The 16,867-nt window shown below is 40.3% G+C and overlaps 1 protein-coding gene across 20 annotated transcripts in view; it reads right to left on the bottom strand.

Moving 5' to 3' along the window:
- SIPA1L1 (signal induced proliferation associated 1 like 1) overlaps positions 1-16,867 on the bottom strand; it is a 375,245-nt gene that overhangs the window by 142,693 nt on the left and 215,685 nt on the right. For 17 of the 20 annotated variants that reach the window (XM_038545124.1, XM_038545128.1, XM_038545132.1 and 14 more), the window contains one exon: positions 1,748-3,547. In XM_038545124.1, the coding sequence (XP_038401052.1) occupies positions 1,748-3,245 (1,498 nt within the window). In that variant the 5' untranslated portion in view covers positions 3,246-3,547. Of the gene's footprint in view, positions 1-1,747; positions 3,548-4,199; positions 4,346-4,388; positions 4,535-4,738; positions 4,918-16,867 lie in introns of those variants that run through there. The other 3 variants (XM_038545139.1, XM_038545133.1, XM_038545138.1) reach the window with 3 other exon arrangements.

The following is a 16,867-nucleotide window of genomic DNA, read 5'->3' as shown; positions in this document are numbered from 1 at the left end:
TGGCAATTCCTGGAGACATTTTAGGTCATCACAGTTGGGGGAGGTCTATCTAATGGCATTTAGGATATAGAGGCCAGGGCTGGCTATTAATCCTCCTACATCCTACAATGCACACAAGACAGCCACCTCCAACAAAGAATTATCTGGGCCCAAATGCCAAGATGGCAACACTGAGAAACCTTGTACCTTAAAGGACAGTATATAAGGAAAAAGTGATTTAAAAAAGCAGAACTCGGGCAGCCCCGGTGGCGCAGCGGTTTAGTGCCGCCTGCAGCCTGGGGTGTGATCCTGGAGACCCGGGATCGAGTCCCGCATCGGGCTTCCTGCATGGGGCCTGCTTCTCCCTCTGCCTGTGTCTCTGCCTCTCTCTCGCTCTCTCTGAATGAATAAATAAATAAATTTCAAAAAAAAAATAAAAGCAGAACTCTATAAAATTATTGAGAGCATAGATTGCTTAAAAGTGAAAATGGGATTTCCATTATCATATTGTCAAATATATATGACAGAGATATTTAGAAAACATGGATACTTAGCAGCAAGACAAGATTCCTACGGTCAATAAACCCTCCTGAATAAGGTCTATGATGTAATAACCTTACAGTAAGTTTTATCTCAATGTGAGCAATGCAATATAACTACAAGAGCCCTGGAAGTGGAACTTTATTAGGAAGAAGTTGACTAAGTAAGATTCAAAAACCTCAAAGCAGTAGGTAGAAAGTCAGAACACTGCTCTAAGTACTTTGCATCCAGGGGACCACTTAACCAGGCTGCAGAGATTCCTGAGCAGCTAATGGATCACAGTGTAGGTCCTTCCTTGGCAAGCATCCTGTTTCTTGGCTTGGGTACTTACAGAACTTAAGCTCACTCTTCAATTAATAATGTGGCTCAAAAATACTATTAGATGGCTCCTCAGACTTCTTTTAAACTACGTACTGTTCAGTAAATCACTGGGCCTTTCTTCAAAGCATGAGATAAAACTATAAAGTACAACCCAAAAATATATGCATATGTATTCCCCCCTCACCCCAAACAGAAAAGACTAGAAAGGAAGTCTCCAACATGTTCAGGGTACTTAACTCTTTAGTTCCTTTTCTACCCCATTCAATAAAACCTAGATTTGATTCCTGCCTAAGACTTACGAGCTCTGTGACTTTTGTCAAATAATGTAATTAATGTTCAATAGAATTCCTATCAAAAGGATAGGAATGTAGAAGTCCCATTTGCTGATGAGAACATTGAGGCAGGAAAGAAGTGGTTCTGTACAAACTACAAAAGTGCTAAGAAAAGGTGGCACTATGATTGTTTCTGCAGTCCTTAAAAAAAAAAAAAAAAAAGCTGTATTTAATATATTTTCGGGACGCCTGGATGGCTCAGTGGTTGAGCGTCTACCTTTGGCCCAGGGCGTGATCCCAGAGTTCCAGGATCGAGTCCCACATCGGGCTCCCTGCATGGAGCCTGCTTCTCCCTTTGCCAGTGTCTCTGCCTCTTTTTGTGTCTCTCATGAATAAATAAATAAAAATCCTAAAAAAAATAAGAAAATATTTTCAACTTTATGAATTTCCCTCTCCACGTAACAGAGCTAGTTTTTTTACATAAAGACTATAGTTTCATCCACTAAACTTAAAAAAAAAATTAAGTATACATTTTTACACTCAAAAAGGAGGACGGAACTCAAAAAGGCAAAGAGAGGTAAGTTGTAAGTAACATTTAACTATTTTATATAGCATGCTACAGGATCTCCACTCACCCTTCTGATAGAAGAATTTCCTGTAGTAGTATGCACCCAGATCCACATGCTCCACGATGTATCTCTTGACCCTGTCCAGATGCAACACGAGGTTGTCCTTGGGCACCTCGAGTACCGCCACTCCTGCATTTGTGCAATGGGAACTAAGCGTAGACTCAAAGGAGGCGCTTTCACACCCACTAAATGAACCAGAATTGGATTTTGACAGGCTGATCTTCCTTTCACCTTCTCCACCGATCTCATTCCGAAAATACGGGCAGCTCATTACAAGTTCATTGCTCTTATCGTCTCCCTGGTCCATGCTGAGGCTCCCCTTGGAATTCAGGTCCTCCGTGCTGCCCATCGGGGAGCTAAAGCTGGCCGAGTGGGACAGAGGCCCCGAGACCAGGGAGGCCACGGCAGCGGCCGATGCCCCCGTGGTGGTGTTTCTCCTCTTGATAACATTGTGCCTGTTCAAAATCGCCTCGTTCAAGTCAAATAATATACTCTGGACATCGTAGTGGGCAAAGCACTTTGGGCACGTCCAGGGCCGGACGGAGTCTTCCGACCGGTTGTCTTCGAGATCCGACGATTTCCCAAGTTCCTCACCTTTGGCATTGCGTAATTTCCGAAAAATGGACGAGTCTCCAGTTTCAGATTTGGAACGGCGCTTGAGTGGTTTTTCCCTTTCCTTAAACAGCCTGAGGTTCTCTCTCTGGGAGATGGGCCCGTCGAGAACATCCAGAGAGAAACCGGAGCCCTTGCCCCCACCGGCGATGAGAAAGTCACTGAGCTTGGTTGGAGTGGGACCCCGATCGGACTTGTCGTCTTTGTAGCCCTTTAACAGGTCGAAGAAGCTCTCCCCCGACGTTCCCTGCTTGTCGATCGACGAGGTGCTACCATATTCCCTGTGCAGTGAGGGCCCCGTCTTGTACGTGGGCGAGATACATTCATCGAAGCTGTCCACGTCAAGTTCACTTATGGTGATATCGCTGTTGCTCCGCTGCCGGATCCTGCGGAGAGCCTTCCTCGGGGAGCTGGGGTAGGCCTCGGGCATGAGAAATCTGGAGTCCATGTTCTCCGCCGGCCTCGTCTTGTTCTTCAGCGTGTTCTGTATGCTCTTCAGCATGGCCGAGTCACTGGAATTGAGGCTAACAGAACTTCCCTGACTCACAGGACTGCTTTTGGAGGACAGGCTCTCAAGGCAACTTGAGGTTTCTATTTCCTGGCTTGAACGGCTAGATTCTTTCACGTTCTCCTTTCTTGGGGGCCAATCCGCAATCCTAGCCCTAACCCCCATCTTGGGGACTCCGGGGGTGGAGGTTATATGGTGAGAACCTTCACTTCGGGGGGGCCCTACCGGAGCCATGACCGAGGACCCTAAGCTGCCGTTCTGGGACCTGAAGCGCCGCATGTAGAAGTCGTCAGAGTGGACTTTGGGAGCGCCATCTGTGGTGACAACCGAGGCCCTTTCGGGGGCAGCAGGCCGCTCTGTCTGCGACCGTTTCAAGCTGGTCATGATGTAGAAGCAATCAGACTCAAATCCCTCCACCAAGGACCATCATATCTAAGTTTTAAATGTGCACTTCCCTTTTGGAGAACGGTTTCCAGAAAACACAGCAGTTGCATGAGATCTTAATCTTTTTCATTTAAAAGGTGAAACGATCCTTTATTTCCAAACCGCTGAAAATCCAGATCTCCAAAACATTATAATCCACAATGGTTCCTTTGCTTTACTTTCACAGACAGCTTTCTTTCAGAAAAAACTGAATGGAACTTGTATTACGGGGACTCCGTGACTGCCACAATCCCATGCTTTCTCTAAAAGAGAGAGGAAGGACAATTAGAATTAGCATTTGATAAATATCTCTAAAAATAAATATGCAATTGCTAAACCCAGACGCATGAAAATAAAAGACTCAATAATGGATTGTGGTTCACAGTTCAGAGCCCATCTTTTTAGTAAAGCAGGTTTGAAAGAAAGGAAGGACGTGAAAGCATTTTATAAAATCCATCTTTTAAATGATACACATCTTGAAAGACTATTAATACTTTAACTTCACTGAACTGTCTCATGCAGTAGGGAGGGTAGGGTGGGGATCTTATTCCAGGACATCAAGGCTCCCACCCCAAGTACGGACCAAGTACAGGCTCCAGTGACCTCCGATAATGTGGAGCGTCACGAACCACTGTGCCGACCAGAAGTTCGAGACGTGACCAACAGAGTTCAATAATCAGAGCAACATATGGTCAGTTTTTTAACAAGACTAAAAATGGTGTTATCGAGTACACTGCAACACTCACTTTTTACCATCTTTCACATTTTAAAATCCCGACTTGCTTTTTCGGTTTCTTTACAAACGCTTAACATAGTTGGCAAGAGCAAATACAATAGAGAGAAAATAAACAGGGTTTTCCCGGAGCCATTATATCCATTAGCACTCCTCTGTATTTCCCTCACTTTATTACTTACCCCTGCGAGGAAGGGATGAATCCCGCATTCACCACCACCTCTTCCCCAGCACTCCTTAGTCTATTCTTGAAGCTAGAAATATTCGGCTAATTAACAAAACGCCTGCATTTCCTTACGCATTGCATCCTCCCCGACCCTCCGGTGCTGATTTATGAAGACAGCAGAAACAAAATGCTGCTCTGGACAGACCTCTCCATATTCCCCGACAGACGACAGAGGAGTGTTAGCATCCTTGCAGGTGATGGGTGAAGAACACCAACTTCCTCGTGAGCCCGTCAGGCAGGAGGCAAGAGGCACACATTCTGAGTACAACACCCCGCACGGTTGCATACATCCTGAAAATAAAGGCAGAGGACCCTGTTCCAAGGCTCCACAAATTACACAAGGGGTGGCCTTTAAATTCTTGCCAAAGACATGTTTGGAGGGATGCTGCTGAACCAGCACTGCGCTGACAGGGCTGCATTGTCTACAAATCACGGCTGACACCCCGAGGACGACCCGCGCTCGCTGCACTCCGCTCCTCGGTAACAAGCACTTACTTCCACGATAATTAAGCATCTCGCTAGTCGGCCTCCTGCCTCCGAGGCAGCCGCTTTAATTCCTCTTGCAGTACGCAGCATCATTTTAGAAGCCTCGCTGCTATTTAAAGGCTGGAACATTTAGGGGAGTTTCAAAAACTGCACGCCGCCTGCAGAATGCAGGGCCGGCTGAGCTCCAGCTGGGCTCCGGGGCAGGGCCCGTAGGCCAGGCAGATAAACGCCAATTGTTTTCACTCTGGCTCCTCTTCCCTTGCTTTTGTGACCCGGATAAAGGCTTTGCACCGCTACCTAATTAAACCTGGCTTTGGAGCTTTCTAGATACTTCTGTCCTCGGATTGCTAGGATTTCCTTTACAATTCAAAACGTTGCAGGCTCCTCTTGAACGGTAAGCCTTCAAGTGGAATAACGTGCTAACTGTTGCTTCCAGAGGCCGAGGGGCAGCACATGGGGCCACAGCTGAGGTTCGAGAAGTGCTCTGCGTAAAATGGGAGGAAAACCAGCCAACTGAGCCAAAATGCAAAGTAATCTCCAGTCCATCTCCAAAAGGAAAAAAAAAAAAAAAAAACCTCTAGACAACCAAAGCTAGAATTTATGAGCTGTTTTGTAACTGGGGGGGTGGGGTGGGGTGGGGCGTTTAAGTCTATGAAATATCTTCCAAACAAAGAATACACTGACATAAAGAACAATTCTGAGTAGATTCTTCTAAAAATCAGATGCTTTCTCACCAGCTCACAGAAACCCAAATAAATATACTATTCCCAGAGCTTTGCCTCTAAAAGGCCAACACACTAATGCCACCGTGATAACAAGACATTCTTGTCACATTTCATTTCCCTTAGAAAATACTTTGTTGCAGAACTGTCTTTTTTAGGATATGTGAAGTTGTATCCACTGGAGGAGGGAACTGAAAGCCAGCCCTAAAAGACAATAAATAGAACTGACTTGGAAATGCCCAGGCTTGGCTGTCTCTACTATAGACCTCCTCTTCAGAACCATCTCAAAGGCTTTCTGGATTTTTTTTTTTAATGAGTTTTAAAAAATCTTATATTTCATAAAAATTTCTTTGCAGTGTGAAAGAAATGCCAAGACTTTTGTTACATCTTGTAAAACACTGCAAGTTTTCTTTTAATTTCAAAATACAGATGGGCACATAGGGAGAGAACGTGCCCATAGTTCAATGACCTGTAAAAACTAAGGCATTGAAGACAGACAACTAAGTTAAATAACGAGGTTTTTATGCTGTCATTGGATCTTCTCTACTATTCTCATTCCCTCCCTGCCCCATCCCTCTTTCTTTCTCCCTATCCTGTTTATAGCATCAAACCCCTTTCAGCACAATATGAACTTTGGACAGAGATTGGTATAGGTAGAAATATATGAATATTTTGCATTTGTTAAACTAGCCAAAAATAAAGATGTCAGCCATGTGTGACAGGTCAGTAACACCTAAGACCTATTGCTTAGGGTTTAGAGAACAACAAACATATGCTTATAATTATTAATAATTCTCTTAATTATCAGCAAACCTGCTTAAGCATCATTACATACAGTAAAAAGCAATAGATTTAAATAGAACAATACTAATTTATATCATGTCATCTCCATCTGTTGGAAGGATAAGCTATATAAAAATTTTCTTTGTACATGTTTCACTTTCCACCTCTAGGTACTACTACTTGAGTCTATGGTAGACCCATTCAGCAAGAATATCAACCCACTGTTTATCAGAAAACAAGAAGATGCATTCAAATCCTAGTGGTTGACAGTCTTTTTATCACTCAAGGTCTATCACAACATAACCCACCATCCTTTTTTGATAATGCCAGTCTTCCAGAAGGACTTCCTCCTCTGTTTTAAATCATTCCCAGCATTTCTGAATTTCCTTCTGAGCATCAACCACACACTTAGTGTTAGGGACATTTGAGGAAACAAACCCTCCATTCAAGGGAACCTATAGGTGTAAAAACAATCCTAATCATTCTGGCTCCTTGAGACATTTAAACTCTTGATTCCTCCCTCCTTCCTAAAATGCTCTTCTCTAGATTTCCATGATAACCATGTTCTTTGTTTTCTCTTGCTTTGTCTTTTTGCTCACTCTTCAGTATCACTGGTGGGCTCCACTTAAAAGCTAATGACTCCAGAGTGGCATTTTTGGCTGGCTTCTCTTATCATCCTTCCTACCTTGGGCAGGGGGGCTTTATAGAGTATTAGGATGTCTGAGAGAACTGAGTACAGCAAAATGAGACAGCAGTATGGGGTGGCATGGGGACACTCAAATAAAAATATTACTCTGGAGAGTAGGATGTTGTTGACTTGGTTGGATCACAGCTGCCTATGCAACTGAATGAAAACAGAATAATGGATTTATGGGGGGAGATGACTGCATGGTAGCCAGTGTGCTCTGGTGATGTCATAGGTACCTGAACCTTCAAATATAATCTCTGTGCAATTACCTCCAAATGTCTACTCATAACCCTCTCTGTAAACTCCAGATAAAATATATGCAAGTATTCATTTCATATCTTCCTTATTTACCCATTTTGTACAATGAATTAACTACCAGAAAAATGGAAAAACAACTTTTTTTTTTTCAAGAAATGAATGAGGGATAAGGAAGTCAGAACAATAAATAATTGAAGGAACCAATTGAAAGGAACAACATGAGAAACTTTCTTTGTGCCAAGGGCATAAATAATAGTTTAAAGGCTACACAAGAAAATGTGGAAAGGAAAAAACAAAATAAAACCCCCAAACCAAAAAACTCAACAATTATACTTCCTGTCCTGAAATGATTTATAACACAATATAGTATGTTCACCAAAAAGATGTAGCACTGCTCATCAAATATGTCTGCACTCCAAAATGGGATGTTGTTAGATTCCTCTCACTGGTATTTATTTAATATTAGTTATGAAATTTGAGTATTTATGAAAATATCAATAGAAATAGCTTACAAAGTTGTGTATATACATTGATTTAGAATACCCATAAATATACTTTAGAATGTAACAGAAAGCATTATTTTATTTTATTTATTTTATTATTTTATATTTAATTTTATTTTATTATTTAATTTTAGAAAGCATTATTTTATTTATTATTTTTTTAAATATTTTATTTATTTATGACAGATACAGAGAGAGAGAGAGGCAGAGACACAGGCAGAGGGAGAAGCAGGCTCCATGCACCAGGAGCCCGATGTGGGATTCGATCCCGGGTCTCCAGGATCACGCCCTGGGGCAAAGGCAGGCGCCAAACCGCTGCGCCACCCAGGGATCCCCTAGAAAGCATTATTTTAAAACAGAAATGGTGCACTTGGGTGGCTCAGCGGTTGAGCCTCTGCCTTTGGCTTAGTGATCCAGGCATTCTGGGATCAAGTACCACATCAGCCTCCCCACAGGGAGCCTGCTTCTCCCTCTGCCTCTGTCTCTGCTCTCTCTGTGTGTCTCTCATGAATAAATAAATAGAATCTTTAAAAAAAATAAAATATAAATAGAACCTCACAGTGTTTGAACGTGAGGTTAGCTAAGAGAATCAAATAAGGTAAACTCTTTCCTTTATTTCCCTTCCTGACTTTCCTGAATTTCACTCACAATACATATAAGTACCATCTCAGATGGAAGGGTTGTCTCACTCTTTCAAGTGAGATGCAATGTCCTCTCAGTGGACATCTCAGTGCAATGTCCTGTAAAATTTAAGATTCATGAATCAGCACACAACTTTTTAGACAGGAATTTCCTCCTTCTTTCATTTCCGTCCTGTCCCTCCAACAAAAAGCAGGAAGGATGAGGAAAAACAGGGTTGATAAATCTAGTTCCTGTTCTCAAAATATTCCCTATCTGAAAAAGACACCACTGATGGAGGCAAAAAAGATTCAAAAAACTTGCTCTGAAATTAACGGAGTAAAAAATTGATGGGATACAAAACCTATGTAACAGGATCAAGTTACATTTGAATTTGTAGATAAGAAAGCAGTTTAAAATGTATCTGTCAGGCCAGAGCAAGAACCAAAAGTGAGAGTAACATCTGGCTCCTACCCCCTGCCTGACTTAAAAAGCTCAATGAAAAAGGTTACACTTCAAAGGCCTAATTGAAGGAAACAACAAAATCTGGCAGAAAGCTTGATGGCAGAAAAAGAATGCTAGAATAAAGAAGGTACTGAGCAAGTTATATGGTGGACTTACTGATAAACAATGAAATGATTCGACAGCTGGCAAAACAAGAAGAGAAATAAATGGGAATATTTATCTCTTGTACCTAAATATGACTGAAATCAGCAATTACTAATGTTAATAAGCTAGGTTTGAAGAGCTCAAGGTAGAAAGTAAAGTAAAAGGTAACAAGTAGGAGGGTGACTCAGAATTATTAGAGAGAAAATAATAGGTGTTTGAGGTACAGTAAATACTTTCAAGGAAAAGAAATCGGAGCATACCCACTCATCAGGGGCACTGAGCATTTCCATGCCTGGCACCAATATTAAGTGACAAGACTAGATCAGTGAAACAAATGTGTGTTTTTAATGTACTAGTCTGTACATTTATATTCATATAAAATACATAAAAACTGTATTCAGTACTGTACACTGTGATCTACACAGCTGATCTGTGCTAGACCAATTAATACTAAATATGATCTAGGGAAAGGAGAATGTGACAAATGGATGTCAGGGGAACAACCAATAAATGTCTCATATGCAGGAGGAAAATCCTTGTCAGCTTTTCTCAAATTTTGCTTCAAATTCTGCAAGTTATTAATCCACAAAAAAGGGTCCCATAGTTATATAAGGCAGGGACACACCATATATCACCTCCCTCAGGACATGATAGTACTTTTTAGTAGATTAAAAGTTTCATGAAAGAAAAAATTAGTTTATTTAAACTAGGATTTCTTAACTAATAGGATCATGGATTCACTTTTTAAAAAAAAAATAGAACATTTTTACACTGTGCATCCTACTGAGAATGTAATTAGGGACAAGAATGCTCAATTTTGGGATAAGCTAGGATACAAACAAAATTGTATGTACATTATAAATACAGCTATTTTTCTCTTTTTTAAAGTCATATGTAGATATATAAGCAAGCCAAAGGGAATTCCTGAAAGTATTTACAATGCTTGTCTTTTGATAATTGGATTTAAGAATAACTTCTGGACTTTCTTCTTTCTTTCTTTCTTTTTTTTTTTTATTGGTACTTGTACTATTTATATTATAAAATGAACATGTGTAACTTTAAAAATCAGAAGAAACACTTAAGAGAAAAAAAAAAATAAACCTTTCACTCTGTTACTTAAAAAGAAAAAAAAAAGACCTGGGAATGTAGTACAATGAACACACATCTGAATACTAATTATAAGATACCGCAACATGTTAAAGCTCCAACCACTCAAATCACCAAACAAGTCAAAGTTCAACAGATTTGTGGTTCTTCCACTAAATTGCCTGATTTAAATTAAATCAAAGAGGGCTACATGAAGTGTAGAGTATTCAAGACTGTAAGATCAGCAGTATTTACAGATTTGATTAATTACTTCACACAGATGATTAACACAACTGCCTGGACTTCCTCATTTACAGATGATTTCTTTAAACTTAGTATCAATATAAAAGTCTCCTCCTGCCCAACAGGCCTCCATTTCAGCACCTCATCAGGTGGTGGTGAATCGGAAAACCAGGTGAGGCTGCTTAACAGGAGTGAGGCTGAGCCATCATCACTCGTCCCCCTTCCTGGGGAGTGATACTTCCCCATGTCTGAAGACATCTCACCTACTGTCCTCACTGTCCCCCTCCTGCAGAGATTCAGACTCAACGTTAAGAATGTCACCATTTGACTCTCCCACGAGATATCAATGGCTCAATAAATTCAAACAGTATATAACCTGGAGAGGAAGAGTCTAATAGTATTGACCTCCTCTGGGGACAGAGGAAAAGAGGTCTGAACTGTATTAAGTCAGATTTAAATTAGATAAGCTATGAAAGCTGCCTTTGATCCACACACAGTTCCTCATGTGTGGATCAAAGGCAGAGAATCCGCATCATTAAGACAGCTTGTCCAGCTGCCAATGTGAACACCAGGGCACCGGTTAGTGTTTTGCACTATGCTAAGTTACCCTCCCAGAAGACACAGAGGGAACATTTCCACCCTCAAATCCCTCTAAAGTACCTGGAACAAGAGGAGAGGAATTTAGGAATCCAGAGGGTCAATTAAGATAGAACATCACAAACAGCTTTATTAAAGATATTGCAGTTCTTTCAATTGAGTATTTATATTCCAAAAAGAAAGTAAGAAAGTACACTTGAAAAAGCACATGTAAAATTCAGCTTAGAAAAAGAGTAGAAAGTAGTGTAAGAATAATAGATAAACAAAAGTTATCCCTATGTACAACTCTGATGTCCAAATAATTGATAGTCATGATTAATATCAGCAATAACCATATTTCACTTAAGACGACTTGAAAATACCACCCACAGACCAAGACTTAAGAGAAAAAAATTAAAGGGGCGCCTGGGTAGCTCAGTTGGTTGAGCAGCCAACTTTGGTTTTGGCTCAGGTCATGATCTCAGGGTCATGGGATGGAGCCCCACGTGGGGCTCTGAGCTCGGTGGGGAGACTGCTTAAGATCCTCTCTCTCCCTCTGCCCCTACCCCTGCTAATGTGCATACACTCTCAGATAAATAAAATCTTTTTTTAAAAAAATAATTAAAACATAAAAATCACCCAACACTGTCTTAGCATTTCCTTAAATACAGACTGCAGATGGTTCATTTGTCTGTATCATCATACCCTTATTTCTGACTTTAATAAGCTCTCCCTATGGAGCTTTGAAGCACCAGGACTCCCATCCATTTCATTCCCCAACACATATCCTATGACTTCAGTCCTCATGAGCCCCCTGTGAGGTGGTATCTCCATGTTCAGGGAGGTAAGTAGATTGCATATGACACAAAGTGCTCACATCCAGTGAGCTTGCTCCAGTAAATACCTGACTGGCAGAGAATTTATGGCAAACAACTACTTCAAAAATATATTATAAAAGAAGAAAAGTCTCCCTGTATAGCCTAAGTTATTACATCTAAAGTCCAACTCCAGTATGAATCTCTACATCTAGCAGAAATACATCTAGTGGGAGAAAAATATTGATAATTAACTTCCTTAAAATGCCAGTGTCAAGTTACTTGTCTTTTGGGAACCTTCATGGCTCCTCAAGTGCCACCCTGTTATTGTCTGACTTAGGCCTGGACAAACTGTGGCACCTTTCCATAGATATCTACTGGATGACTGAACCTGAATTGTATCCTTCTCTGAACTCACATTCAAAATTTAAAACTGTGAATTATGAGAAAGAATACCTTGTCCAAACCCTTCATCTTCTACAGTGTCTCTCAGGTTCAGCAACTGTCAGTTCACCAAAGGCAAAAAGAGAGGGGCAAAGCCCATGTGTGAAGCCAGATTTCCTCATTCCCAGGCTCCTATCTTGTCAGTCATGCCACGATGTTCTTCTCGAACACACTCAACGATCTGTTGCCATCAGTTTTAACTATAGTTTGAGTATCCGTTATGTACCAATTTCTATACACAACCTTGTTTACTCCCCACAGTAAGTGCTGGGAGGTGTGATCCACAGAATTCATGTGTGAGGATCCTGCCAATCCAAAGAGACTGGATCAGTGCGTGGGTCCAATTCCTAAACCATGCTGCTTGCACTAGAACACGCCCTCTCCTAAAAATGCCTCTCCTCTTCCTCCTTTCTGAAATTCATGATTAACCTTACACGAGGCTTTGCCTTTTCTCCCTAATTAAATGTTTAGGTTCCTGAGGGCTTTTTTTTTTTTTTTTTAATCTCAAAAGCATTTAAGCTTAATATCCTTGAAATGAAATCATTAAGATACAAAAATCACCTGATTTTGGTTAAAATGGATTAGAAATTAACAGATAAATTAATAGAATTCATATTATAAAATGTAGTTATGGTTGGGACACCTGGGTGGCTCACTGATTGAGCGTCTGCCTTCAGCTCAGGGCATGATCCTAGAGTCCTGGGATCGAATCCCACATCGGGCTCCCCACGGGGAGTCTGCTTCTCCCTCTGCCTAGGTCTCTGTCTCTCTGTGTCTCTCATGAATAATAAATAAAATCTATAACTAATAAATATATGCATACATGCAGTTATGGTCATTTCTTTTTTTTTTTTTTTTAAGATTTTATTTATTTACTCATGAGAGAGAGAGACACACAGGCAGAGAGAGAAGCAGGTTCCACGCAGGAAGCCCGACGTGGGACTCGATCCCGGGTCTCCAGGATCACACCCTGGACTGAAGGCAGCGCTAAACTGCTGAGCCACCCGGGCTGCCCAGTTATGGTCATTTCATAAATACCAGTGTTGAGGGGGATGGGTCAAGGGAAAAAAAAAAAAAAACCCACTCAACCAAAATGTAATAGAGATTTCAGCTTCATCTTTCTTTGGGAGACTTCACAACTACAACAGAAGTGAATAAAAAATAATAGCAACTTGACTTTCTTCTCTTCTATCTAGTTACCATCAAAGGGCATGAAAAAATAGCCACACAAATGAGCAAATCTTTTAAAAGAGCCACCAGAAGTTCATCCATTAGAACTGGGCAAGGCACCATCACAATGAAGTCACCACAAGGTAAACTAATGCACAAGAGAATCAGCTCTTAAAATCCTAGTCAAGTATATAAACACATTCACAGGAAAAGGGAGGGGGCTGGTTAGTACAGCACAGGTGGGAAGGACAACAGAAACCAGAAATTACAAATAACTGCCATCAAATTCATTATGGTCAAGATAATTATCTTCTTTGCTCATGTAATTTTTTCTCCCACACAAGTGCTGCCCCCTTTTGCAATACTGTTTTTCAAGTGTATGAATTATATGCTTTATTTTAAAAAAAAACATAAAACAGAAATAGTGCAGAAAAAGGGAAAAAAATCTCTCTCTTACTGAGAACACCCGATATTAACTCCATGGGCAGTTACTCCTAATAGTTTGTGAATTCCTCCAGACACTGTGTGGGTTGTGCACTCACAGTAAGACAGGCACTGAATGGTAACAACAGAAGCCGGCAAGGATCTGGGGCATAGGAGAGCTCACTTCTGAAGAGACTTAATCCAGTACAGAACCAGGAAACCAAGGCAAAGGGGTGGATGGTGAAGTACAAAGTATACTTGCATCCAGGAGAAGCAGAGGACTTCCTCCCTTGCCAAGCTGACATAAAATACTTGATGAAACACTTCACGACTGGCATATTTTAAATCATGTATATATAAATCCTGGTTCTGAAAATATGAGCCCTCTACAAATGTTTCTGGCAACTTGTCAACAGCAATTAACACAAAAACAAATGAAGTAACTTTTTTTAAACCAATGTACACCATTCCCCCAGGTTTTTTCCTTCACTAATTATGTATGTATATAAATACTCATACGCATTTATACGTAACCCTCAAATAAAGTTATTTTTATTGATTCTCTCATACTTAAAAATCTCTGACTTCTAAAGAGAGTTACTGACAAATTTATTATTTTTAAAAATTGAGGAATAATTGACATAACATTATGTTAGTTTCAGGTGTACAACTCAATGATTCAATATTTGTATATGCTGTAAAATGGTAACTGCATATTAGCTGTAAGTCTGGTTAACACCTGTCAACATTCATAGTTACAAAGTTTTTTCTTGTGATGAGAACTTTCAAGTTCTGTTCTCCTACTTTCAAATATGTAATACCATACTTAACTACAGTCACCATGCTGTACATTAGATCACCATGACTTACTCATTTTAAACCCAGAAATTTGTACGTTTTGACCACCTTCACCCATTTCTATTCTTTGTTTTTAAAGGTTTTATTTATTTGAGAGAGAAAGAGAGAGATCACGAGCAGAGGGAGCAGCAGACTAGCTGCAGACGCTCAACCTACTGAGCCACCCAGGTTCCCAACCTTCACCCATTTCACCCCACCCTCCCCAACCTCAGGCAACCACCAATCTATTCTCCATATCCATGAGCTTGGATTTTTTTTTGGGGGGGGGGAGGGGCTTGTTTTTAGATTCCACATTATTCTCAAATATATTAACTTTATCATTTGAACTTTCATTTACAAACGAGAAAAAAAGCTAACTAAAATGCAAACCAACCAAGTGCTCAAAGATAAAATTTTGAGGCAAGAAGTCTTTTTCTGTTTCTTGGCCATGCTTTTCATTTTTGTGACAAAGTGAAATAAATCCCCTGACTGGTATGGTAAGTCTGATCCTCAAATGTCATCTTGTGTGTCTTCATTAGCACTCAAACTTTAAAATTCATCACTCCATTCCACACTGAGTGTTTATAACATGCATGCAAGCACAATACTTACATTCTTCTGCTTAAAACCTCACAATAGGGGCACCTGGATGGCTCATTGGTTGAATGTCTGCCTTTGGCTCAGGGCATGATCCTGGGGTCCTGGGCTCGAATCCCACATAAGGCTTCCTGCATGGAGCCTATGTTTCTGCCGCTCTCTGTGTGTCTCTCATGATTAAATAAATTAAAAAAAAAAAAAAACTCACAATAACTTCCCACCACTTTCAAGGCAAAAGAACAATCTCCAAATGCACGATAGATCCCGCTAACGGCGTGTCTCTTTATACTCTCTACATCTTCAGCTCCAGTCAAAAGGCAAGAGAACCAGCTACAATTCCCTGAATGTATCCTGAATAAGACTTCAGAAAAACCAAGTAGGCAACCTGTGATGGAACACAGCCTCCTATAATTCTCTTCCCTCATTCTCTTGGCTTTTTCCTACCACCCTCTTTCTCCTGTTCAACTCTTACTCAAGACTGCATTTGGGTATAGCCTCTCCTAGGACATTGTCTACACTCCAGCCCAGTCCCTGCCATGTTATCTTTTTTTATACAGCATCCCTTTAGAGTACTGCATGTAACTTCTGGTGATTCAAAATCAAGACAGGGATTCTCTACTTTAAAGAAATCATCACTTTACTACTATGCATCATTATCTTCTAACACCAGCTCTGCTGGCAATAAATGAAGGATTCTCCGTTTGATGTCTTCTGACAAAATAATTGATTTTGAAAATTTTTTTTTGACAAAATTGCAGTTAAAACAAGTTTGAAAGAAAAAATATGTTGGAGTAAAGAAAATTCTTTAACAGAACACAGGTGCAAAAAAAGGCCTAACTAGTGTTAAAACAATCATGGGTATAATATGCATCAAAGACATTCAAATCAAAACAATGGTACATCATTTTATACCCATTAGGAAAAATCCTAAGAATGCCAGTACTCACTGGTAATGGTGCACAGTTAAAACAGACATCCTTAGCACCGTCTCCCTGCTCAGCGGGGGAGTCTGCTTCTCCCTCTCCCTCTGCTCCTCCTCCTGCTCATGCTCTCTCTCTAAAATAAATAAAACCTTAAAAAAAAAAAAAAAAAAAAAGCACCAGACATCCTTATGTTGATAAAGGCAATAAAAATTGGTAAAACCCTTTCAGGGGAAACAAACAAACAAAAAAAGATAAACCAGAAAATATTCATATTGTTGGGCTCTGTAATCTCTTTCAACATTTGGAAATGCATAGTTGTCCAGAAGCAAAAGGCATTTTCCTCTGGTAAGCCCCAGAATTCCTCCTCATATTTAGGCCAGCTCTTTCCTATCTTTATTTCTCCAGCAGACCCTGGAATCTCTGCCAGACTTTCCATTCCTTATGAATTCTAGGCATATATTCACTCTTTTGTCTTAAAGTCTCTAACACTCCCATCACATCCTTGGTTCCCAAAAGATAATCATACAAAATATCCTGCTGTTTCAAGGTTTTCTGATGCACCATCAACTAAGCCACAGGTAGGCCATGAGGCAAGGGATTATGCCTTATTTAGCTTTAGGATACTTAGTTCCTACAGAAGTTTAATGATAAATGTCATCCACATTTGATTACAAGAACAAGTGGGATAACAAACACTAAGAAGTGATCTTACAATCCATAGAAGGAAAACCTATTGTACAAGAATACTCACTGCTATGCTATTTACTTAGTTTTTCATTTACATTTTTATCAAAGTACTGCATACAATAATTAAAGGCAAATAGTAGTACAACATAAAATAAA

The sequence above is a fragment of the Canis lupus genome, chromosome 8 (assembly GCF_011100685.1).
Source record: "Canis lupus familiaris isolate Mischka breed German Shepherd chromosome 8, alternate assembly UU_Cfam_GSD_1.0, whole genome shotgun sequence".
NCBI classification, from domain to species: Eukaryota; Metazoa; Chordata; class Mammalia; order Carnivora; family Canidae; genus Canis; species Canis lupus.
This window is presented reverse-complemented; position numbering and strand designations above follow the sequence as displayed.